Source organism: Haplochromis burtoni, unplaced genomic scaffold (genome assembly GCF_018398535.1).
Source record: "Haplochromis burtoni strain Fernald_Lab_line unplaced genomic scaffold, NCSU_Asbu1 Contig_111, whole genome shotgun sequence".
Taxonomy (NCBI): domain Eukaryota; kingdom Metazoa; phylum Chordata; class Actinopteri; order Cichliformes; family Cichlidae; genus Haplochromis; species Haplochromis burtoni.
Window position 1 is genome coordinate 1,633,370 of NW_024582472.1, and position 23,049 is coordinate 1,656,418.

At 41.0% G+C, this 23,049-nt stretch overlaps 3 protein-coding genes across 13 annotated transcripts in view; 1 reads left to right on the forward strand and 2 right to left on the reverse strand.

Annotated features, from left to right (window-relative positions):
- The window catches only part of kcnt1b (potassium sodium-activated channel subfamily T member 1b), a 72,104-nt gene extending 70,123 nt beyond the window's left edge, over positions 1-1,981 (forward strand). For all 8 annotated transcript variants that reach the window (XM_042223441.1, XM_042223440.1, XM_042223442.1 and 5 more), the window contains one exon: positions 856-1,981. In XM_042223441.1, the coding sequence (XP_042079375.1) occupies positions 856-976 (121 nt within the window). In that variant the 3' untranslated portion in view covers positions 977-1,981. The remainder of the gene's footprint in view (positions 1-855) is intronic.
- Positions 1,982-4,560: 2,579 nt separating this feature from the next.
- On the reverse strand, positions 4,561-8,322 carry LOC102308402. Of its 2 annotated transcripts, XM_014335682.2 has the most exons (3): positions 7,208-8,322; positions 7,055-7,111; positions 4,561-6,964 (listed from the first exon to the last, which is right to left on the reverse strand). In XM_014335682.2, the coding sequence occupies exon 3, from the start codon at positions 6,789-6,791 to the stop codon at positions 5,721-5,723; it is 1,071 nt and encodes a 356-aa protein (XP_014191168.2). In that variant the 5' UTR covers positions 6,792-6,964; positions 7,055-7,111; positions 7,208-8,322; the 3' UTR covers positions 4,561-5,720. The 2 variants fall into 2 exon arrangements, with proteins under 2 accessions (XP_014191168.2, XP_042079380.1); XM_042223446.1 differs by having other exon boundaries at positions 7,055-8,322.
- Positions 8,323-11,635: 3,313 nt separating this feature from the next.
- Positions 11,636-23,049, reverse strand: part of camsap1b (calmodulin regulated spectrin-associated protein 1b) — a 31,514-nt gene continuing 20,100 nt past the window's right edge. For all 3 annotated transcript variants that reach the window (XM_042223437.1, XM_042223439.1, XM_042223438.1), the window contains 7 exons: positions 20,549-22,859; positions 20,077-20,213; positions 19,778-19,992; positions 18,653-18,755; positions 18,383-18,492; positions 17,983-18,101; positions 11,636-16,583 (listed from right to left, as the gene is read on the reverse strand). In XM_042223437.1, the coding sequence (XP_042079371.1) occupies positions 16,287-16,583; positions 17,983-18,101; positions 18,383-18,492; positions 18,653-18,755; positions 19,778-19,992; positions 20,077-20,213; positions 20,549-22,859 (3,292 nt within the window). In that variant the 3' untranslated portion in view covers positions 11,636-16,286. The remainder of the gene's footprint in view (positions 16,584-17,982; positions 18,102-18,382; positions 18,493-18,652; positions 18,756-19,777; positions 19,993-20,076; positions 20,214-20,548; positions 22,860-23,049) is intronic.

A 23,049-nucleotide genomic window follows, 5' to 3' on the forward strand; every position in this document is an offset into this window, starting at 1 on the left:
ATTTATGTGGGTGTTACTTCAACCTCTGCCTAAACATAGTTGCAGACCATTTGTATCTGCTGATCGTAGCGGGCTCTTTGAAACAGCTACAAATATTATATGAAGGACCCTGGTTTAAAGAAGCTGTGTGCACACAATACCTGATGTTAATGTTGGAGCTGATTGGTGTAGTTAATAATTTAACTGTTAGCACCAAACTAGGATTTTAAAGTTTCAATTAATTTGCACTCATCCATACTACAAGTTAATACACTACCCTGTAACTGTCCACTGATTGAGACCATGACAGTGCTTTAATAATAGAACTGTTCCAGTATTTAAGATCTCATCTGTTATTTATTTGAGATCTCTCTATATTTTTTGTTTCATAGACCTTTATTATATTGTTTTCAACTTGATAGTAACTAAGTAAATCACCTGGTAATAATAATTAAATTGTTGCTACTGTAGACAGTAGTATAAAAAATACAACATGTGTTTGATCACGCCAGATGTCCTTCCTGACAGAAACACCAGCTGATTCCTGTCATCTCCTGGGATAAAACCAGGGCTCATTCTCTTGTTAGGTAAATGTGTAAACCCTGTGGAGCCACTCTGGAGACTCAGTAAGAAAGGAAGGTGAACAGTGCAAACCTCTTGGGTAATATTTAGCAAGTACATGGTTGGAAAGTTACTCTCACAGTAAGTTTTAGACTAATTAACAGCTTAATTTAGTGATAATGCTCAACTTTCCTAGAGGTGAAACCCCCGGCTGCCATATTTAAATGCCAGATGTTTACATGTAAGTACTTGTTTGGGAGTCGAAGTCTGTAACTGCTCCATGCTGGCAGATAATGTCAGTTTTTGTCTTCGCAGGTATATAATCCGCTCAGACCCACTGGCGCACGTGCCGGAGGACTCGCAGGTGGGACCGGCTCGTTGTAGCAGGAACCAGCAAGACTTTGGCACAGAGACCAGAGATGAGACTCACCTCTGAAACCCACCCACGCCCCCAGAGTCCTCTACACACCCTGACCCTTAACCTCTAAAAGCCGGCCTGGGCCCACTGAGCTAGTTTGTCTCACACAGATAAAGGCTCCTATCGGGCCGAGATCAGCTGTCCATAGTGAATGTGCATTAAGTGTGTCTCAGCTCGAGACCAGAAACAATCAACATCTTAAAAATTCACCCCTGAGAGATCTCTTGTTTCCCTACCGAGCTGCTATAGAAAGATGCATGAAGAGTGCCTCGTCATCACCTGCCATTCAAACACACGCAAACACACGCAAACACACATCACCCACGAAAACAATCTGAAACTGAGAACCCTCCTCCGAAAAAAAAGGACGGCGAGAGTAGAGCTTAAACAGAATATCTTCACCGTCACTTCGTTCACCAAGCAGTGCGGTTGACCTCATACCATGACCTCCTCTGTGCTTGTTTCTACCTGAATTTACAAAAGAACAGAAACCTGGGGCAACTACACCCTCCTTCACATCTAAACGATCATGTCATCTAAAGACGAGGGTAAATGCTTTGAATTTCTTCTTTTTTAGGCATTTAACCTAAAATTACACTACCTGTGCACTTCTCTTTACTTATTTATTTTAGCTTAATTCAAATTTTAAAACTTTGTTAGACAGGTTTTTTATTTACTTACAAGCACAACCTTTTTTTCTGTAAATATACACACTGCCGTGCTACTTTTATCAGCCAGGTTTGCGGTATATTTCTGGAAATGACTTTGTTGTGATCATTGCTAGAAAGTACATTTATTCCTAATTTATTTCATTAAGTTTTCCAAGTCATGTCTGCTCTACTGTATGTGCCATTCTGTTTACACTATTGCTTTGTGAATATCGTTGAATTATTTATAACTTTTGTGCCATTCTGCATCTTTTTAGTATGGAGCCTGTCAGCAGCAGTACAGGTGGAAATAAAACGTTCGTTATTCCTTGTCTTACTGCAGTGGGTGCACAAAATGTTAATTCATGTTCTTAAAGAAAACGCAGAAGTGCCAAAATCTGCAGTTTCGTAGTCATCTCCATCAGTGAGTCAGTCCCCATAGACTTGCATGCCTGTCGGGGTTTCCCAACTTCAGCTATGAAATGTACATATTTAAAGCCTTTAATAATCAGGGTGTGACAGTACTCAACAATTAGTTGCTGAACTGAACTACAATGTTTGTGCTGCTGGTGCCATTTAAAGCATTTCTGACGTAATATTATTTGACATAAAAATATATATGACCTGCTGTGCAGCTGATTGTACAGTCCGACAATTTTGTGCTTAAATTTTGGTGAACCTAATTTTTTTTTATTAGTAAGTAACTTATCAGTACTAATCAGAAGTTATTTTAGTCTCGACTTTCAGCCCTACGGTTTATGGACCCAGCTTGCTAACCAAGCTAGCTGCAGAACATCCTCCCAATAAGAGCTAAACATAGTGAGCTTGGCCCTGCACAATGCTTGTTATCACAGCAGCACTATCCTTCTTATCACATGCTCATTATTTAGGAAAAGTCTGTAGGCTAGTTTTTTAATATACGCACACAAATTACATCTCATGTCAGATCACATTTTGTGCATTCAGTTTAGTAAAACATGGCATCCCCGCCGCCGCCTGCCAACGACAAGCTCTGTACATCTGTGACATCAGTGTTTATTATTACAGGAGCTGACCCAAACATCTGCAGCAGCAAAAGGAAAACTGTTCATCAAAAAAAGGAATAATTTTCTAAATTTAGCATTTAGAAACTAATGTTAACAACACAAGCCTTTTTGCTGCTGTACTTATTATAACTCAGTATTTATCTGAAGTATTATAAGCTGCATTTTTAATTTTATATTTAAGTGCTATTTATCGTTGAATAGGATAGAATGAGAAAATTCTTCTTTTTTTTCTGGACTACTAGTTTTAACAAGTTAATTTTTAACTATCAAGTGTCTCCGTCACTCAGTACATATCATGGTCACTTTGTAAGGTACACCTGTTCAACTGCTTGTTAATGAAGATAACTGATCAGCCAATCACATGGTGAGAATAGAGTGCATTTAGGAATGGATGCCTGTTTGAGACAACCTACAATTCAAACCATGCATCAGAATGGGGAAGAAAGGTGATTTAAGTGACGCGGGAACAGGGTAACCTACATCATTTGAAAATTCACGGTGAAAATCTTTGGATTATTGTGTACATAAAGATGAAAAATGTGACTACTTAGCTGTAGAATTTAGAGAGAGTATTTAGATTACCCAATTATCTAGCAAAATAAAATGCTCAATTAACAAAAAAATCACCACTTGCACTAAAATCAAATCATAAAATGTTTAAATGACTTTCAGTTATCAGTGCCACAATGGATCTGTTGTGGTAAAAATTGGAGAATTGATATCTCTAACTGCTATTTCACTCGGTCACTTGAAAATAAAGATCCTCATCTTTTGCTAAATGCTATCAGATGCATCATCGTTAACTGTAATTAATATCAACAGCAGTCAGGCTCCAGTGTTTTCAACTTGAATTCATTTGATTGTTGTCGGGGTTTTTTTGTTTGTTTGTTTTTTGTTTTTATGATCATATCTGGTGATGAGTTGCAGTGCGACCGGTAGCAGAATAGTTTTGCACAGATATCGACAGGCACAGTCAAGTCTGTTTCTATCCTGTAAATTTACTGTATTTCCAAATTTATTTTGGAACGAGCTGAAAAGCAAAATGTGCTCCTTTCTGAACCGTACGGGCACATTGTGTATGAAACAATATTTAATCTTGATTTATCTTCTTTCAGCTGTACATTTGGTTTGCTCAGTGTATATAAAACCTTAATGTACTCATTGTTTGCCAGTTTGTTATTTTGTGTGACGAAACGTGAAACTGTTGGACTTGAACTATTTTTGCACTATGCTCTACGGGAATGCGTAGAGCATAACAGCACCCCTTTAATATGAATCTGCAGAACACGGCGGACAGTATTCAACCGTTCCCATGAAGCAGAAACAAGCGTGATGTGCAGTAAATTATCATGCATCTGTTGGTTTGGTTTACCCTGTGAATGTTTACAAAACTTAATTCGATACTTAATTTTTCATTTGTCAAAGAAATATCCAGTGACGATTTGAGAAAGTGTTTTCTCTCACTGAGATGTGCCATTTTTTCCCTTGTTTGTTCTGAAGAAAATATAGGATAGGCTTTTTCATGCTTATTACTGTAGGCATATTTGTTCCGCTGAAATGTACTGTTGATCTTTGTTCATTGGCCCCTCTGAAGTGTCAGTTTACAGGGCAGGGAGGTGAGGAGTGAAAGCGTGAGTGACTGCGATGGAGGATGCAATCAGTGTGCTGATATACTCGCGTAACATCTTCCTAGGTCCTCACTTGTGACAAATCCTAACACTCTAGAAAGGGTTCACTTCACATCTCCTACTGTCCACACTTACAATACCACACAGGGCATGTTAACACGAAAAAAAGAAGCATGTTTTGATATACAGGCTTGCCAAGAACAAGACATTTTGTACGTTGACAGGAACATTTAGTCCAATGTCTAGAGAAACCCATAATCGAGTCAACTGCTTGCAAGCTGGAGTCATTATTTGATACTGTGTATTTATATGAATGGAACATGCATGTTGTCTCTGTGTTAACAAAAGCCTACTATATGTATTCTGTTTACCTCCACTTTGTTTTTGAGTCATTGTCCAATTTTTGTACTATTTCTTATGAGAAGTGTTCTTCTCCACATTCATAATATGAACAAATAAATGCTGCATGCAGCCAGAGCGGATGAACCTAACACAAACACTGATGTTTTATTTCATTTATGTGAGGAATGCGGGGATAATGACATATATTTTGTGCCGTATATAGATATGACCCCACCTATATAGGTGGCTGGTATGTTATGTGTGTGAGCTAAAAGACTCTTCTGATTTGTGCCGAGAGTTACCAAACAAAACTTATTTTGTTAACATCTTTTTTTCGTCAAAACAAAATATGTTGCTAGCTCAAATTAAATATTTTTTCTTTTGCTCTTTTATTTACATTTCCATATTTGTACACATTCAGCAATAAAGTAAGCGATGAAAATTAGCTTCACCCTAAAACGTCTTTATTATTATTATTATGTATCACATTATAAGTGACACTATCATTTTTTGGACAAAAATTATGTATTAAATTAAAGTTGAAACAAGATATTGAAACCATAAACTCAGAAATTTAATAAATCAAGTGAGCAGGGCACACATTGCATAAAAGGAGAGCAAAGTAAAATACAGGGAGGAGAATATTTAAATCAGACATGCAAAATGATTTACTAACGATTGCAACATGCAATTTAGTGCTAATTGCGCTGATATTTAACGCTGAAAAAAAGCATGTCTTATCTTTTGAGCTTGATATTGAAATTCACCTCAAAAAGCTTTTTTTTTTTCAACTCTAATCACAATTATGAGCACTCTTGGGTCTAGTTTAGAAAATCTGGCCTTTAAGTAGACTTCTATGCAATCTGATTTCAAGAGCTGCCCTCTGCTAGCCATTAGAAAGATTGCTGGGTTTTGGAAAATGGGCTAAATTCAGCCAGTCGTCATATTTAACACAAATGCATTAAGAGGCAGAGGCTGGACTGCCCTGTGCCAATACAGCAAACTTTCAAGTTACACTTAGTGTAAGAATCAAGTGAGAATTTCATTTTACTTGAAGAGTGATTGGATAGCCATGATGATCTCCTCTGCCAGCTCTCTTCTAACGCCGTTGCTTGTTGGCATGTGTCTGCTTCCACCTCTGTCTGGTCCAACGGCCATTGTTCTGAACGACTTCATGCAGCAGGTTCATGAAGGCGTAGTCGTTCCCAGACAGCAGCGTTTCGTCATCAGGTGATGCACCACCAGAGGGAGCCTTTGAGCTGGACGCCCTGTTTTCTGCCCTCTGCCTGCTGTGCACAGCTCGTTTCGATTCCTTCCTCTGATTGTCCTCCTTGCTGCTCTTGATGTTGTTGTGTGCTGAGCTTTTTCCAGATGTCTGATGTCGATCCTGATGGAGGTTTTCCTGATTCGCATTTTGGTTTTGTGCAGTCGTTTGTGTCACAGTGGTAGTATCACCCACTGCCATCCCTTCTTTCTTCAGGTGTTCCTCTTCAATTGGTTTTAAGGACTGCGAGTGTCTCAGGTCCATGAGAGCCCCCATTTGATTTTTCATAGTTTCATCTTTCTCTTTGTCCCCATCAAAACTGAAGGGATGGCCTCTATCATTTACAGTCTTCTTTATTTCATCTGAAAACTTCTTTGTTACATTTTGTCCCCAAACAGTCAAGTCATCACCATCCTCCTCATCTTCTGCTTTTCTTTTGCATCTTTCCTGCCACTGAGCTGCAGCGGGGGGCCAGGTAGAGATCCTCTTGATAATTTTGCTGCCTTTTGATCTTAGACCAGGACCTTCAACAGACTCTTCAACAGGAAGTGATTTGTTCTGGTCTGTGCCGATGCTCAGATAAGGTACCATGTCAGTGCTAACAGGAACACATTCAGGGTTTTCATCTAGATTTGTACCAGGATTGGCTGTTTTTTCATTCTCCTTGATCGCGTCTGTGGTGTTTGCGGGATTTTCTGTCTGAAATCCTCCTGCAGCTCCTGTGGCTTCAGTTTCATTCACCAGCTTCTGCTTTCCCTCAGCTGGGTTTTCAGTGACTTTTGCTTGAGCCTCTGTCTCAGTATGCAAAGTCACAGGATCCTTCCCAGATGCACAAAAAGGAGACATGAGGATTACAGCATTTGCTGACTTTGCTCTGATTCCAGTAAAGGATGTTATCCGAGCCATCTCTGCATCCTTATTCTCAGAGGATCTTAGAGAGTCATGACTTGATCTGCTTTCTTCTTCCAGCTGCTTTTTGTCTTCTCTCGAATGCCCGGGTGTCACACTTTTTTTGTTGTGTTTCCTTCGGTGTCGCACAGCCAGGAAACACACCACAAACAGCAGCACACAGAGGACCACTGTAGAGAGGGCCAGGTAAACAGAAAGACTATTTTAGCTACGTATGTATTTTCAATTCAATCAAACAGAAATATACAGTAGAAACATACCAATCACAGCAATGAGCGCACGGACAACGTTGGTATCTGACGGTGGTTGTGATGGAACTGGCCAAAGGAAAAAAAAAAACAAAACAGCACAGATTTCATGCATTAGTATTTCAGAATTCTGATGACAAACATTTTGAGAAGAATCCAATGTACCTGTCACTCCAACAGGTTCAGAAGCTGTTGTGGATGAGTTTGTGAGTTCGGCGTGGGGTGAGACTTCTGTCCTTACCAGAGGTGACGTCTCATAAGATCCTGAGGAGAATAAGAAACAAGCTAGAGAGTCCACAATGTTGTAAAATGCAGAATGTTTTCACTTCTTAAAAGCAGTAATTGTGCAAAATGTTTTAACAGTTAGATACAGTTCAGGACCGCTGGGCTATGATCAGATTAATCGTGTTACTCTGGCGCCATCTGCAGGTCAATAACTTCCAGAGTTTCAGGATGACTCATACTAAGGGTGTGTGCAGATTTTCCCCAATGCGGTTACGGTAGATTCTGTCAAACTGATATAAAATTATTTTTTCATAGCAAAATAATAGACAACAACATAAAACAAAACAAAAAAATCTTAGGAATATTCGTAATCAGTGATTCAGAGCTATTCTGTGACACAGATTTGATGCTGTCAAAGTTAGAGACCCTCTCTTTGCCTTCCAAACTGCCTTAATTCTTCATCACAAAGATACAGTAAGGTGCTGGAAACGTTACTCAGAGATTTTGGTTTATATTGAGATGATGACAAGACCAGATGACTGTGGAGGCTGTTTGAGTCGACATGTTCAAGAAACCCGTCTGAGATGATTTGAGCTTTGTGACATGACTGTCATGCTGCTATAGGAGGAGACATCAGAAGATGGTACATTAAGGGGTTCTACTCTATTTAAACAATGCTCAGTTGGTACTAAGCGGCAAGAGTGTGCCAAGAAAATATCCCCAACACCACTGTAGCAGCAGCAGTGGCATGACTCATTGATACAAGGAAGGATGGATCCATGGTTTCATGTTTAGACCCTATCAATCAAATGCTGCAGCAGAAATCAAGATTTATCAGATCAAGCAAAATTTATGTTGGTCAATTTTGGAGAGCAGAATTGTAGCATCAGCTCCCTGTTCTTCTTTGACACGAGAAGCACCTGATGTGCTTTTCTGCTTCAAGATTTGATGCATTGTGCATTCAGAGATACTCTGACACAAAGAAATAGTCCATGTCTGCTTGCATAAATGCATTGAGTTGCTGCCATGTGATTGGCTGATTAGATATTTGTGTTAATAAGCAGTTGAGCAGGTGTACCTAATAATGTGGTCAGTCAGTGGTATGAGTTGTGTGGGGGGGGGTAGAAACAAAAGACAGGAAAAGCCACATGTACCAGTGAGAGAGGAGCTTGTGGGTTTGGTTTTGAAAGAAGTTTCTGTCTTTGATGTTGGTCGTGAAGGAGTTTCCACTTTTACTGCAGGAAAAACAGAGACACTGATTGCTAATGTTTTAAAGAGATAAGAGTATTCTTATCATAATGGTGAATTTCAAACAAAAAAAAGAAGCACATGTACCAGTGGATGCAGGGCTAGGTGTATGTACATAGATAGGCTTAGGGTGGATAGAGGTCTCTAATGATGAAACTGTCACTAGAGAGAACAGCCGAGACATAAATACGCACAAATTTAAAATGTAGAGAATTTCACATTTCTAATAAAAACTGGGAAACGAAAAAAAAAATGTACCAGTTTGAGAAGAGTTTATTGTGGATGCATCAGTGGATGAGGCTATGAAAGAAGTGCCTGAGTTTGAGGTTGGGCGTGATGGAGTGGTTGTCACCACTTTTACTGCAGGTAAAAATAGAAATACTAAGTGCCAGTTAATAGTATGCACACACTGAAATGTAAAGAGTTTCACAAAATTTAATTAGCCACATGTGCTGGTGTAAGAGCTTGTTGTGGGTATATCAGTGGGTTTGTGTGAGTTTGATGTTGGTCGTGATGAAGGAGTTTCCACTTTTACTGTAGGAAAAAAAGAGAACAGCATTGTTTGTTTGTTTTTAAAAAGGGGTGAAAATATATCTGTTAGAATTTAGAATTTTTATGAAAAAAGCAGCACATGTACCAGTGGATGCAGGGCCAGATGCGTGTGCGTAAGTGGGCTTAGGGTGGACAGATGTTTCTAATGATGAATCTGTAACTACAGAGAACAAACGTATGCACAAATTTTAAATGTAAAGAATTTCAAACATCTAACGGAAACTAGGAAAAGAAAAAAAACTTCATGTACCAGTGTGAGAAGAGCTAATTGTGGATGTATCAGTGGATGTGGGTTTAAAAGAAACATCTGAGTTTGACGTTGGACGTGGTGGAGGGGTGGTCACCACTTTTACTGCAGGTAAAAATACAAATACTAAGTGTTGGTTATTTAAGTAAAGATATGTAAATACTCTTGTCAAGTGTTACAAATAAAAAAACAACAACTGTGGTACAATTTAAAATGAAAAGCATTTCAAAAAAAGGATTAGCCACATGTACCAGTGTGGGAAGAGCTTATTGCAGGTACATCAGTGGATGAGGCTGCGAAAGAAGTGTCTGATGTTGGGCGTGATGGAGTGGTTGTCACCACTTTAACTGCAGGCAAAAATAGAAATAATAAGTGCCAGTTACTAGTACGCACAAAATGTAAAGAATTTCACAAAATTGATCAGCCACTGTACTGGTGTGGGACGAGCTCATTGTGGCTACATCAGTGGGTTTGTGTGTAACAGAAGTGTCTGAGTTAGATGTTGGTCGTGATGAAGGAGTTTCCACTTTTACTGTAGGAAAAACAGAGAGAAGCATTGCTATTTTTTTTTTAAAGGGGTGGAAATATTTCTGTAAGAATTTTGAGTTTTTATGAAAAAAAGCAGCACATGTACCAGTGGATGCAGGGCCAGGTGTGTGTGCATAAGTGAGCTTAGGGTGGACAGATGTTTCTAATGACGGAACTGTCAGTGGAGAGAACACAAGCACGCACAAATTTAAAATGCAAAGAATCTTCAGCATCTAACGGAAACTGGGAAAAGAAAAAAAAGCTTCACGTACCAGTGTGAGAAGAGCTTATAGTGGGTTTGGGTTTGACGGAGGTTTCTGTCTCTGATGTTGGCGATGGAGAGGTCGTCACCACTTTTACTGCAGGTAAAAATGTAGATACTACGTGGCAGTTATTTAATTAAACAAATCATGCTTTTAGACTTGTAGACTTTAATAAAAACGAATAATTAGGCAAGAAGAAACAGCTGTACCAGTGGATAAAGGGCCCACTGACGGTGTTCTTGATGGTGATGTCACGCATACCGTTACATTCCACACCAGCCGACCCCTCAGGGATGGAGGACTCTCACAGGTCACGTCCATCTCGTTTTCCAGCTGAGATCTGCTCTGTAGAGCTGAGGGGAGAAGCAACTTTACATTTCTTTCTTTCTTTTCTTTTTTTTAATAAAACCACATTAATAATGTAGTTTCTCACTTTTCTCAAACCTTTCATAAAGGCGACAAAGTCTTCAGCTTCACACGAACAGTCCCAAGGGTTCCCGCCTAATCTGATCTTGGTGGAGGTCAGAGATCTGAAGGCTTGTGGTGAGACCCAAGTCAACTTGTTCTTGGACAAGTCTAACTCAGCCAAGGCGGCCTGGGAACTGAAACTATTCTGCTCAATATTCCTGAGCATGTTTTTATTCAGCCTGAGGCTTGTGAGGTTAGCAAACTGTCCGAGCGTGGACTCACTCAAGACTTCAATGTGATTTCCCGTAAGGATGATCTCACTCAGGGCGGCGGGTTCTTTAAACCAGTTTGAATTAATCTGCGACAGATTGTTTAGCTCCAAGCTGAGATACTTAAGATTGGTAAGTGAGCTGAAGGCTTTTTCAGCGATTCTCGTGACACCTGCGTTGTTGATCGTGAGCCTGGTGATAGAAGCGAGGTTCTCACTCTGCAGCACTGTGGAGTTGATCTCTCCGACATCCTTCAGGACCATCAACAGAGATGAGGAACCAGGTTCAAAATCTAAGTGGGCAGAAGTGTTTTTAGAGGAGTCAAACACAAAGCTGCACATACTTACATTTGCATCCTTTTGCTAAATCAATCTGAATCAACAAATGAGCTCAAAGGAGAAAACATGCAGTGAAACTATAAAATCAAAGCATCCTGCAGATATGCAAACATCTGAAGAGACTATTTTGTTGCCTTTGCTTCCCCCTAGTGGTTGAGAAATGTGTGACCAGAGTAAAACTTGCAGCATCTGTTACAAGTCAGCAGGTATCATTAACTGTGGTTTGATCACGTTGAGTATTAAATTGTTAGTAAATTGTAGTAAGATCAATAAGAGAAAATAAAACTTCTTGATCAATTTTTTACAGCCCGACAGAACTGAAATCAGACTTGTTCCAATGACCCCAGAAGCCTCAACATCAGACTCAGTCTGGGACTATAAAGGCACAAAAGACAATGAAATCATCGGAATCCTCCGAAGAACTTAAAAACATATATAATTGTAAAAACTTTGGTCAATGGAAATAAAAAAATTCTGAAAAGTAGAGTTTAGGGGTCATTTTCTTTTTTATATGAAATTCTATTTTTTACTTGTAAAACTACAGGAAATGGTTTTAGCTTTGAATCATTTGATCGGACTGTTTTTTTTAACCAGCGTGAGCAGGTTTTGGTTCATGTGTTTATTCCTACAAGAATGTCTAAATCTATATCTGTGCAGGTCAGCCGAAAGGTTTCTTCTTAAAACCACATTCAGAGTCTCAGGTATTTAACCCTTAGTGAGGGCCGTCCCTTTGGCTCATGTGACAGGTCACATGATTAACAGTGGATCAACAACCCTCGGGACCTCCAAGAGACCTGCTCCTACTAAGGGTTAAATATCATGCACTCTCTGCTTGTTGTTTGACAGCTGAAGAAGTTTATTAGACGAGAGGTGAAACATCTTGTCAGAAAAGGTGACTTTAAGGCCAGTTGCGTTTTTTTCAGTATACACGCTTGTGTATTAAATTGAATTAAATTAAATGAAGAAGAAATCCATTTTTCTTCTTGGTATGAAGTTAATTGACTTTATTTCCGATATATATAATGTTGCTGTCTAAGCCTATTTTAAAGGTCACCATTAAAGGTGTAGTAAACAAAATTCCTTACGTGTTGGGATGTTGAAGCAGATCGTGATCGTTCCCTCTTTGATACAAGTACTGCTCAGGTGGACAACAGCCAGCAACAAAACACCACCAGCTACAACTGTGTGGATGCAGACCGATCACATTAGTTAAAGCTGAACATTTGATGACTTTCTGTGTGAGCATTAAAACCAGCAGCACTTACCCTTCATGGTGACCTGCTGGATGCAGTTCTTCAGCTCGGACTGTGGAGTGAGAGTTTGCAGATTGTGATGGTCTCGTGATCACCTGAACTAACAGGTGTGAAAAGAAACAGAGTTGCCATGACAGAGAAGAGTCTGCCATGGTTATGGTTGTGCGTTTGAAGGCGCTGTTCCAGTTGGCTGATGAAGCACGAGACAGCTTTTAACAGTGGGGGGGCCTGAAGATGTTTTCACCACTTAAAGGGCTTTTCAGTTGAATACAGCACCAATTCAAAAATGTTTAACTCAAGCACTTTATATTGCAAAGCAAAGATCCCACAATATAAGAGAGAGAAAGCACTAAAGATACCACAACTGGTTGGGGGGGGTGAAGAGGAGGAAAAGTGAGAGCATAGAAAGATGATCAACAACACAGATTATGGGAGAACATAGACCAGTGTAACGTTGGCATATAAACATATGGGAGAATATAGGTAGGTTCTCAAGCATGTGATAGTCAATTTTCATTGTGGGCTACATTCGGGTCCATTTTCTTAAATGGGCTGAACCAGTGTAATGTAGTTTAACTGCAAATTTAATCCCTTAGATATCACAATTTCAAGAGGACATGCCTGTTTTCTCTACATCATAAAGAAATGCTGCTGTAGGTAATGAAAGAGACCTGTCAGAAACTAATGTGTAAAATTAAAAAAGGTTGAACTTGAATGTTTTTTTTTTGGTTCATGAAGATCTCTCATATCCATCCAAGAGTCTTCTTCAGTCTCAGGTATTTAACACATAGTGATGTTGTCCCTTTGAGGTGATCCTGATGCTCAGTGAGCCTTTATCAATAATGCGAGTCCTATCACGGAGCTCTACAGTTGTTATAAAATTGGCTCTTGGGTGACAGGTGAGACATGTTTTTAAGCCAAACAGTTGCCTTCCTTTCAAGCGCTCAAATACACGTGGGTTCATCCTAGGAGACATCCTTAGTGCATCATGAGAGGACTCCCAGCAAACCGTATCGAACATTTAAAAACATTTTAAGTAGAATTTTAGTAGCAGAGGTTTTGGGTTGTTTGTTTTCTTTAAACTTAGTGAACTCTGAGTTAAGTACTTGATGGGGATAATATGCTTCCTCGAAGTGTGATGCTGGCTGATCACTCAGGACTTTGTACATGTGTAGAAGGATTTTAAATTGATTTCTATATTTAAGGGGCAGCTAGTGAAGAGAAATGCAAATCTCCCTCTCTCTAGTCCATTTGAATGCGCTTGCTGTGGAGTTTTGAATGGACCTAAGGCTTTTGCTACAACTTCATAACAATGTTGAATAATATTGAATATACATGCCCAAAGGTTCATCCATCCATCACCTCATTCACACCAAAGCGGTGCTCATGCAGAGGCAGTTCTGCTTTGGTGCTTTTTGAGAAGGAGCAAAACCTCTGATCCCTACTGAGCAGAAGTTGGAGTAATTTCTATTAAAAGTGTGGGCTTTATTTGCCAGCCATTAATGAGTTCCTTCTGCTTGCCCCTCTCATGATGTCAGGAAACAAAACCCTCCTGCTGTTTAAACCTGAATCATGTTGAATGAACTAAAGAGATGCATCAAGATAAACACCGATTATTTTTAAAGTGAGGTAAAGTCCAGTTTAAATTAGAAACCTGTCATTCTGGGAACACTTTTTCTGTCTTGTTAGCTTTCATTCATTAATAGGACAAAGTGTGTTTCAGTGAAAAGATGCAGACTTGCTACTCGAGAAAAAAAAAAGTGTGACAATTGCAAACAAAAAGTTGTGATGTTTTGTTAATCAACATGGTGTCAAACAGCAGCAACGGAAAGCAGTGAATCTAAATGGATAAATGAAGCCATGAGAAAATCGAAATGAAAAATGTGACTTTTATTTACTTGAAAATGTATTCTGTTTCAGTGCTTCCATTTTAAAATAAATAGATGGCATGGGATCAAAGATAAAAATCAACAAGGATGAAAAGTACATGTGTAACAAAAAAAAAAAAAATACGGTGACCAATGCCAGTACAATCTTTTAGGTAACATGAAAATACACTACTGTACAATTAACGATCGACCACCTCTGCCACCCAACCTCCCCAAAAACACCATGCAGCAAGAGAGAAATCAAGTATTCCACAGTTTTTTTTGGAGACAGCAGTAGTATCATGTCAGTGACGGCCCTTCGGCTTTAATTGTCAGTGTTAAATCTTAGCGTTTAGTTTAGTTTCCACAATTATATTCATTATTTTCCCGGAGCGCACAAACAGCAGTCTTATTAATTCTTAGTTTTTATGCCCATTCAAAAGGTAAAATCCCCTCAACAAGCAGAAAGTAAAGTGCTCGTGCAACGCTTGGGGTTGTTCTGGAGGCCAACATATGGTTTCTAAAAAACACACAAAAAAAGCACTTTGAGTTTTGAAAAAGACAGAGAGAAGAAGAGAGACGACGTGGCAGTGTTTTGTCAACACCTTGGAGGAATGTTCTTTAATGTTGGTACATAACTGAACCACAGCCCCCCCCCCTCCCTCCCACCAACCACCCCTCCCACACACAGAGACCCTCCCCTCCGTAGTGAATATATCAAATACTGTCATTCGAACAGGTTACAGGGCAGCGCGGAGGTACTCTTCACAACAAGAGTGCGCGAGCCGCTGCTGCGATTTAAGATGGGACAGGCTGACAGAAACACTTGGGGAGGGAAGAAAAGGCTTTGAGGGGAGTTACATTGCATGAAATAAGCCGTCGACAAGTGTTCATGAGTGCACCTTTGTACAGGACAGTTTAAGTAGTGTCCAGTGGAGAGAGAAAACACAACTAAGCTCTAAACATCAGAGAATTCCTGTTATGATGAAAAGACATAACATCAGCTTAAACTCTATTCCACATTGCTTAATTGATAAATTAAAAAACAAAAAACAAAAAAAGTGCTAAAAAAACAAAAAAAAACAAAACAAAACATCAAAAAGCATCATTTTGTACCAAAGCCTATCATTCATCCTAAAAATCAAAAAGGATGTTTTGACAAATAAAATTCTTTAAAATGACCATCGTTATTTTTTGCCTTTTTTCTTTGCAATACACATATCCAGTGCTACACGATCAGCATCTAGTTTAAAAAGCGGCTGAATAAATAGACGATAGTACCACGATGCGTGAAAGGCCAACGGATGTCTGAGGGATACCCAAGGAGCTCCCCCGTGACTAAAGAAGAAGACAGTTCAGAGCAGCAGGTTTTCTGGAGATCCCTGGTGAGGCAAAATTGGTAATGCCAGCCTGATTCGACAGATTCGACAGTCCACACGGGGAGAAACTGTAGTTGTGACAGCAGTGTAGTCCTAAAGGGTTGTACAAAGTTCCCTTGTTTCCGATTTTCTGAAAAGAGCGACATAAACCCCCCCCCAGCCCACCCCGATGTCCCCACCCCCTTTTGTGTCCAAATTTGTCCAAAAGAAGAGGCATTTCTGGAGAGAAGGAAGGATTTTTAGTGCTGCAGCTGAGCTCTCAACCATGACAGTGCTGAACTAATAAATACTTCATGTAAAAATGAACATCCACCACATATGAGGGGGGGGGGAAATGCCACATGCTTGAGTCATGGTTGTTGTTGAAAAAAAGTAGAGAAAAAGTAATCAGGCGGACTCAAAATGAACCTGAACAGATCCCACCGACATCACAGGAAGAAGAAGCAAACTGAGCTGGCATTCCCTCTCACATCGCAAGCACCAGACACACACACACACACACACCTTTGTTTCTGCCTCGGTCCACCTACAGATGACCGCATGTCCATAGTGGCCTCTCTCCCGTGTAGGTTTCCATCCCGAGCTTTGGGGCGTCATTGCAGTCAGAAAACAAGCAGTGTGAGGATAGGATGAAGTGGATGAAGGTGTGTTTCCAAATCCTGCCTGCTATTTTCCACTTTTCTTTGGCACAGCGCTTCTCTTGGCCTGCCACAGGTGGTTGTGGATGGTCAGGGCGTCCACGCTGACTGACACAGTCTTGGCAGGGATGACGGTAAACTGCTTTCGATCCGAGCTGTACTTGTACAGCTTATCAATCATCTTCTTGCTGATGCTCTTGGGTCCGGTGCCCGTCAGCTTTTGTATCTCTTCGGTGTCGGGGAAGTACGAGTAGAGTGCCCGAAACTGGCAACCACCGTCACGAAACAGGATCATGAGGTGGTTGGACTCACACTTCTCCAGCTCCTAGTGGGGTAGGGGAAGGGAGGGGGATTACAAGGAGATATAACTCCTGGGTAATTTTAAGACAACATTCTTTAAAGACACAACTTTCACCAACTTTTGCATGACGTGCTGTCACTGATTATGAAAAAAGAAATTGATCATGCTTCCAAGATAGAAGTGCCAATGTTACTTTTGTGATCCCAAAAAGAAAACAAAAATAGTTTAAGAAAAACGAGTGTATAAATTACATCAAAATATTCATATTCTGAATGCAGGAACCTTTGGATCACTTAATTCCAGAAGATCCCAGAAGTTCATTTAACACACATCTCAGGTAGTGAACGTGCATCTAGTACCACAAAAAGTAGATTGCTAAGGACTGAATTGGTCCTTGTAGCCATGTTAAGAATAAGAATTATTTTATTGATCCCAGAGGGAAATTCATACATCTGACATGGCTCATTTGCTATTTGTATGAGACTAAATAGCCTGATGTCTTCCAGTACTGATGCATTTTTGTTCCATAAAGTGGGCGAGCAGAGTTGTTCAACATGGCTACTAACGTCTTTATTGTGCATCTTTCCATCACTTCCCCCAGCGTGTCCAGTCAGGCTCCAATTACAGAGCCAGCTTTTCTCATTAGTTTGTCCAGTCTTCTTGCATCCTTGTTTCTGATGCTGCCTCCCCCAGCCTCGGAATGATAGGAGATTTGCAGCAATTTACTGCAGATGTTAGGAAATCTTAGTATTCTTAACAAAAAGAGGCAGCTTTTCCCCTTTTTGTACAGTTCATCTGTATTCAGGGACCAGTCCAGTTTATTACTAGGTGTAAACCTAAGTATTTATATTTTGTTACAACCCCTTTGTCCACCCCACAAACTTTTACAGGCTGGAGAGGGAGCCCTAACCTTCCTAAATCTACTATCTTTTCCTTCGGCAATCGTGGCTGAAGAGTTAGCAGTTAGTCTTGTAATCGGAAGGTTGCCGGTCTGAGCACTGGCTCCGACAGTCTCGGTTGTTGTGTCCTTAGGCAAGACACTTGCGGTCAGAGAGCCCAGTGGCGCCAGTGTCCGGCAGCCTCGCCTCTGTCAGTGCGCCCCAGGGCGGCTGTGGCTACAATGTAGCTTGCCATCACCAGTGTGTGAATGTGTGGATGACTGGTTGTGTAAAGCGCTTTGGGGTCCTTAGGGACCAAGTAAAGCGCTATACAAATACAGGCCATTTACCATTTCTTCTTAGAGGTGTTTAATATGAGGTAGTTTTTCTGACTCCAGTCACTGAAGGCGTTTACAAGATCCCTACAGTCAGATTCCTGTCCATTCCTCACACACCAAAAAACAAACAGACAAACAAAACCAAACAAAATCCCACCAGCATCTTTAGAAATACTATACAACATGCTGATACCACCCCACACTAACCTCTAGGATCTGGTTCTTCTGGGGCTCGTTGACTTTGCCAGCCAGGCAGCAGTGAGAGATTGCATTATGGATGATTGGCTTGTTTGACTTGGCACTGGGCTCCTTGAAGAGTTTTGGGCCTACAGAAGAAAAGCCATGAAAATGTAACAGAGGACTAAGTCTGATGACTGCAAATTTAACTACAGCTACGACACCTACAGTAGGTGTCAGTTGCTTCTGACCAATAAAAATCTCCTTAGTATGTTCAGAAAAAAAATATAGTGACCAAAACAGCGATATTCACATATCATTTTAAATGTTCCGAGACTGATATATTGATCTGTTTATCACTAATCAATGAATAACTATAAAAGATTTGTAGTCATAGTAAAGACTGATCACAGATCACAGAAAAACTTGCCAGTATATTCAGCCATGGAAGTGATGGAAGAGGCGGTGGAGCCGTTGTCCCAGTCTCTCTCTGCAGCTCGACTGTTCCGACTGCCTGGAAATGACTCCACAGAGTCACAGCTGGACACAATGGCACATGAATGGGTGGATCAATAATCATGACAGAGGGCTTCTTGGGTAACAAAACAATTTGAATATAGACAGCAAATCCTAAACTTGCATAATATAACAAATTCTTACAAACAGTAAACACATGAAAGAAAGAGTCTGGGAAATTTACCGCTGGGAGCCTGCACCTCCAGAGTTTACGCTGTCGGCCTCGTTGGTAGCGGCAGATGCGAGAGACAGATTGGAGCCTGACTGGGCGTTACTCAGTTTGTCAGCTATGTAAAACAAAAGAGACCATTTGAAAAATGTAGGAAAAGTTTGGTTGTTTTTGTTTCCCATTTAAATGTAATTACAATATTTTATCAATACTGAATAATGAGTCCATTACCAGATTCTAAGAAGGTCTTTGTTTCAGTAAAAACCAACACTTTTATAGATGATATAGGGAGAAGAGCTCTTTAGCTTGTTTTTTCCTAGATCTCAGTAGTTTGGGACAAGAGCCATGGTCTCACCATCTCCATACTCTGTTAGAGGGGGCCATCAGGGTCAAGTGACCTAACGAAATGGTGGGACTTTGCCAAAAAGTACTTTGATGACTCACAGACCATGAGAAACTGTTTCATCATATCTGATGAAATGAATATTGAACTTTCTGATCCAGTTCCAGATATACACACTTATTTGTAACGCTACAATCAAACAAGGTGTAGGCTACATCAGTCCAAAGACATACAGGAGGTGCTAACGTGTATAGAATAAAGCCCAAACGTATGGTTAAATGTGGCCTGTAGTCTAAAGTGTTTGGGAAAAGGCCTGCGTGAGCTTAAATGAATCGGCCAATCAGGATGAGAGAAACTTAAAAAAAAAAAAAAAAGTATGCCAAACTCAAGGTTGTCATTTCTATCAATAGTGTTTTAAATGAGAACTAAGTTAAGTTTTATCTGAAAACTTACTGGGTAATTCAGTCTTTTATTTTGAACAAAAGCCCTCCAAAAACCACTCAGCTTCAACCCTTCTGAGTTTTGGTTCTAGACTGTGCATAAAAATGAAATTTTAAAATCAGCCTGAGAACCAAAATGTCTCAATACTCTAAAAATCCAATAATATCAGTGTCATAAACAGTAAGTGTGGAACATATAATTATTAGCAAAAAATAAAATAAAATAAAAAATAGCCCACAGTCAGTCAATGTACCCCACAGCTCAGCTGGAAAAACAAATGAAGCGCACCATGCTGTGACATTTACAGAAAAACTGATTTTTAGCTAAATGTCAAAGTGGTGATGTAACAGTCTTACCTGTAGAAGAGCACTTGGAGAAATTATCGCTGGAGGATTCCTCTCTGAGGACAGACTTGGGTCTGTGCTTCTGCTTCGGTTTGGGAGTTTTGGGCTTCACAAGGCCTTGTTCCTCAAACATCTCTTGTTGCTTCCTCCGCAGATACTCTTGCTTTATCAGCTCTCGCCGTGTCTTCTCCTCCTCTTTACGCAAACGATCCTCCTCGGCTTTCCGCCTAGTGTTGGCACCAAACACTGGAATTTTAGTAATTTTCCTAACAAATAAATTGGAAATCGATGTCAGTGTGAAAATAATGTACCTGGCTTCATCACGTTTGAGCTCAGATTCGGCCTCTAGTTGTTGTTTACGTAGTCGAGCCTCCTCTGCTTTCTTCTGCTGCTTCAGCAAAAACGCTGCTCTCTTCTTAGCGAGCTCATCCTCTGCTTTCTGCTCATCCTAGAACATGGAAAAATATAATAGAACAATGTATTAAATCTGCAAATAATAACAAATGTGGTTAAACATCAAAACTGAAAACTATGCAATCTGGTTATTTAATAATTAGAATCACTTTTTCCATTTGGCCAAACAAAAACAAGCAAAAGATTACAAATTCAAAGTATAAATACGAATAAATATAATTTGCATTTCAAATATTTTTTTTAATCAGCAAAATATGAAATTATAAAATGTGTGTCAATGTGAAAAACTGTTTATGTTAATCATTTATAATTGAAAGAGTGTATTAGGGAATTAATAGACACTTGAGGATGCCTGTTATTGATTTTTACCTTGAAGAAGAAGCCCAGGACTGACTTCTGCTCTCCATCATCTCTCTCTGTTGTTTTGTCCTCAACACCCCCCTCTTCTTCTTCTTCTTCTTCTTCTTCAGGTGCCTTCAGCTCTGACAGATCAACCTCAATGAGGTGGGTTTTGTTGCGTTGCGCCTCATCTGATGGTATATTCTCTTTCCCTGAACTGTCTGAAGAGTTGAGCTCAGACTCTCTGGTGTTGCTGGACAGGCACTCATCAAAGGACACTTCTGGAGGAGCCAGTGATGTCAGGTCCACTCTGGTCGGCAAGCGAATGTTTGCTTCATCATGAAGTCGGAAGGTGGCACTCCGAACGTGGCCAGATCCTGGCTTGTCAACTGTCTCCACTACTGTGGTGTTTCTGGGACTGTCGGGCTGCTCAGTCCTGGGGGACCTGCCCCCAGCTGAATGCTTTGGGTGTGGCAATGTCTCTGATCCACTCTGGGTGGGTGTGAGGGTCCTGGTGGTCTGGCGGCTCTGCTCCTTGGCCATCTTTAGCTCTGATGGTTTGGATCTGGCGCTTCGGCCAGAGCTTAGTTTGGGGGGTTTCCTGGTTGGAGCGGTGCTAGTGCCAGAAAGATGCTCCACAAAGTGAAAGCCTGCTCCAGTCTTGGAATCTCCGTTTTTGTCGCTGGTTTGAGCAGGAGGTGGAGCTGCACCAGGTGGGGACTGTACATTCTGTTTCATCAACATCTCCTGCTGCAGTGAAAGCTGCATCATTTGTTGCTGGATGCTGCCAATAGCTTCATTTAGCAGCTCGATAGAGCGACTGCACTCATTCAGGTCCAAATCTTCATCCAGATAGAAGCTTCCACCGTTTCCTTTCTTTTCTGCTTCTAAGGCACCAGACGGGGTGGTCTCATCCACTTCCTTCTCCCCTCTCATGGTATCAACACACATATCATCTTTACTTGATGGTCCTTTCTCCCCATTGAGCTCATCTTTAGAGATGTCAGCTTTAAGCGGGTTGGGTAATGTGTCACTCCTTCCTCCACCTTTCTTTACTATATGCAGAAAGGCTGCTTTTCCCAGCTTCTGTCTCTGTCTCGCTGACAGTACTTCCATCTTCTTCTTCTGATGCTCAATGGCACGCCGCTTCTCTTCCAGCTGCATTCTGAGCTGGACCAGTTCAGAAGCCAATACATTTGCACCGCCACTGCCTGTACGAGAGGATCCTCCCAAGGGGGAAGAGGGGCTCTGGTCCCTCTTAATCCTCCATGAGGAAGCCAGGGGGCCACTGCACTCTGATCCATCTGGAGTGGTCCTCTGGGAACTGGAGGCACTGGAGCGCAGGTCATGGTTGCTGCCAAAGCGCTGCTGCTGAGCTTTACGCTCAGCAAAAGAGGTCATGCGCACGCTGCCACTGGCCATGCTGCTGGCCTGGGAGTGTGTGCTGAGACAGGGGCTGGAACGACCGCTGCCACCATTAATATCTTTGTCTTCATGCTCTTTCACATTCATGTCTTCTTGGAGTTTGGCTGATTCTTCTTCCTCCTCGTTGAAGGCTTTCCTGGGCCAGAGTGTTTCTTTAGTGGTTGCGGCTTCATCCAAATCCTCTTCCTCCTCATCCAGGTCCCCTAGGTCACCGTCCTGACCATTGCCAGGCTTTAGTTCTTCAGAATCTGAATGCAAGTAGAAACCCTCAGCTGGGTCCCTGGAGGAAGGTTCCACACTGCTGCTGACAGTTAGCCTGAGACTTGCCTGACTTTGAACAGGCTCATCTGACAAGCCTTCCTCAGCTGGAGGAGGAAATGTTTGGTTCAGATTGGAGGGAGCTTTCCTGCGAACAGCAGATGTAGATCCATTTTCTCTGTGTAAAGAGCCCCTTCCTGCAGACCGGGACACTTCACCACTCTCCTCCTCCTTGTTTAGGCATACAGACTTCTCTTTAGCCGTTTTGAGCACGGCAGGCATTAGTGGTTCAAGGTAAAAGCTATCTGGTGTCAATTTTGAGTCAGTGGAAGGTTTGGATCCAATTACAGCAGCTGATTGTGTCCCCTCAACCCGTTTGGAGATGGCAGGACCATCGCTCTTGGCTACGGTCACCAGAGTTTCTTCCTCATCCTCCGTATTGACATTAGTCAGAAGGCTGTGGCCGTTGACTCTACGTACTGGAGGACGTGATGGCTGGTGTACAGAAGTCTGGTGTTTGGGAGTGACATTGATGACATTGGATGCCAGGCTGTCCTTACTAATTGAGCGAGCCAGACTAACGCTGTCACCAGAAGCTATGTCTGCATCACTGTCGGTGGCTGAGTGCAACAGATAAGGGCCCATTGTGGACACTGGTCTGCAGAAAGAGATCATGAGAATAACCTCAGCTGTAAAGTCTGTACTATATGCACAATATAAATAGTCCTTACAGAATTTAAAATTTTATTCATTTTTTGCCTTACTTACACAGTTAAGACCTACACTGGTCACATAAACAAGTTAATCACAACTAGCTGTATGAAGAAAGCCTTTTATTTTAGATTAAA

Coding starts and splice junctions, on each gene's coding strand:
- LOC102308402 (XM_042223446.1), bottom strand. CDS start 7,157: ATGCATGAAATCTGTGCTGTTTTGTTTTTTTTTTTCCTTTGGCCAGTT. Junction 6,965..7,054: donor TGCGCTCATTGCTGTGATTG/GTATGTTTCTAC, acceptor CCCTCTCTACAG/TGGTCCTCTGTGTGCTGCTG.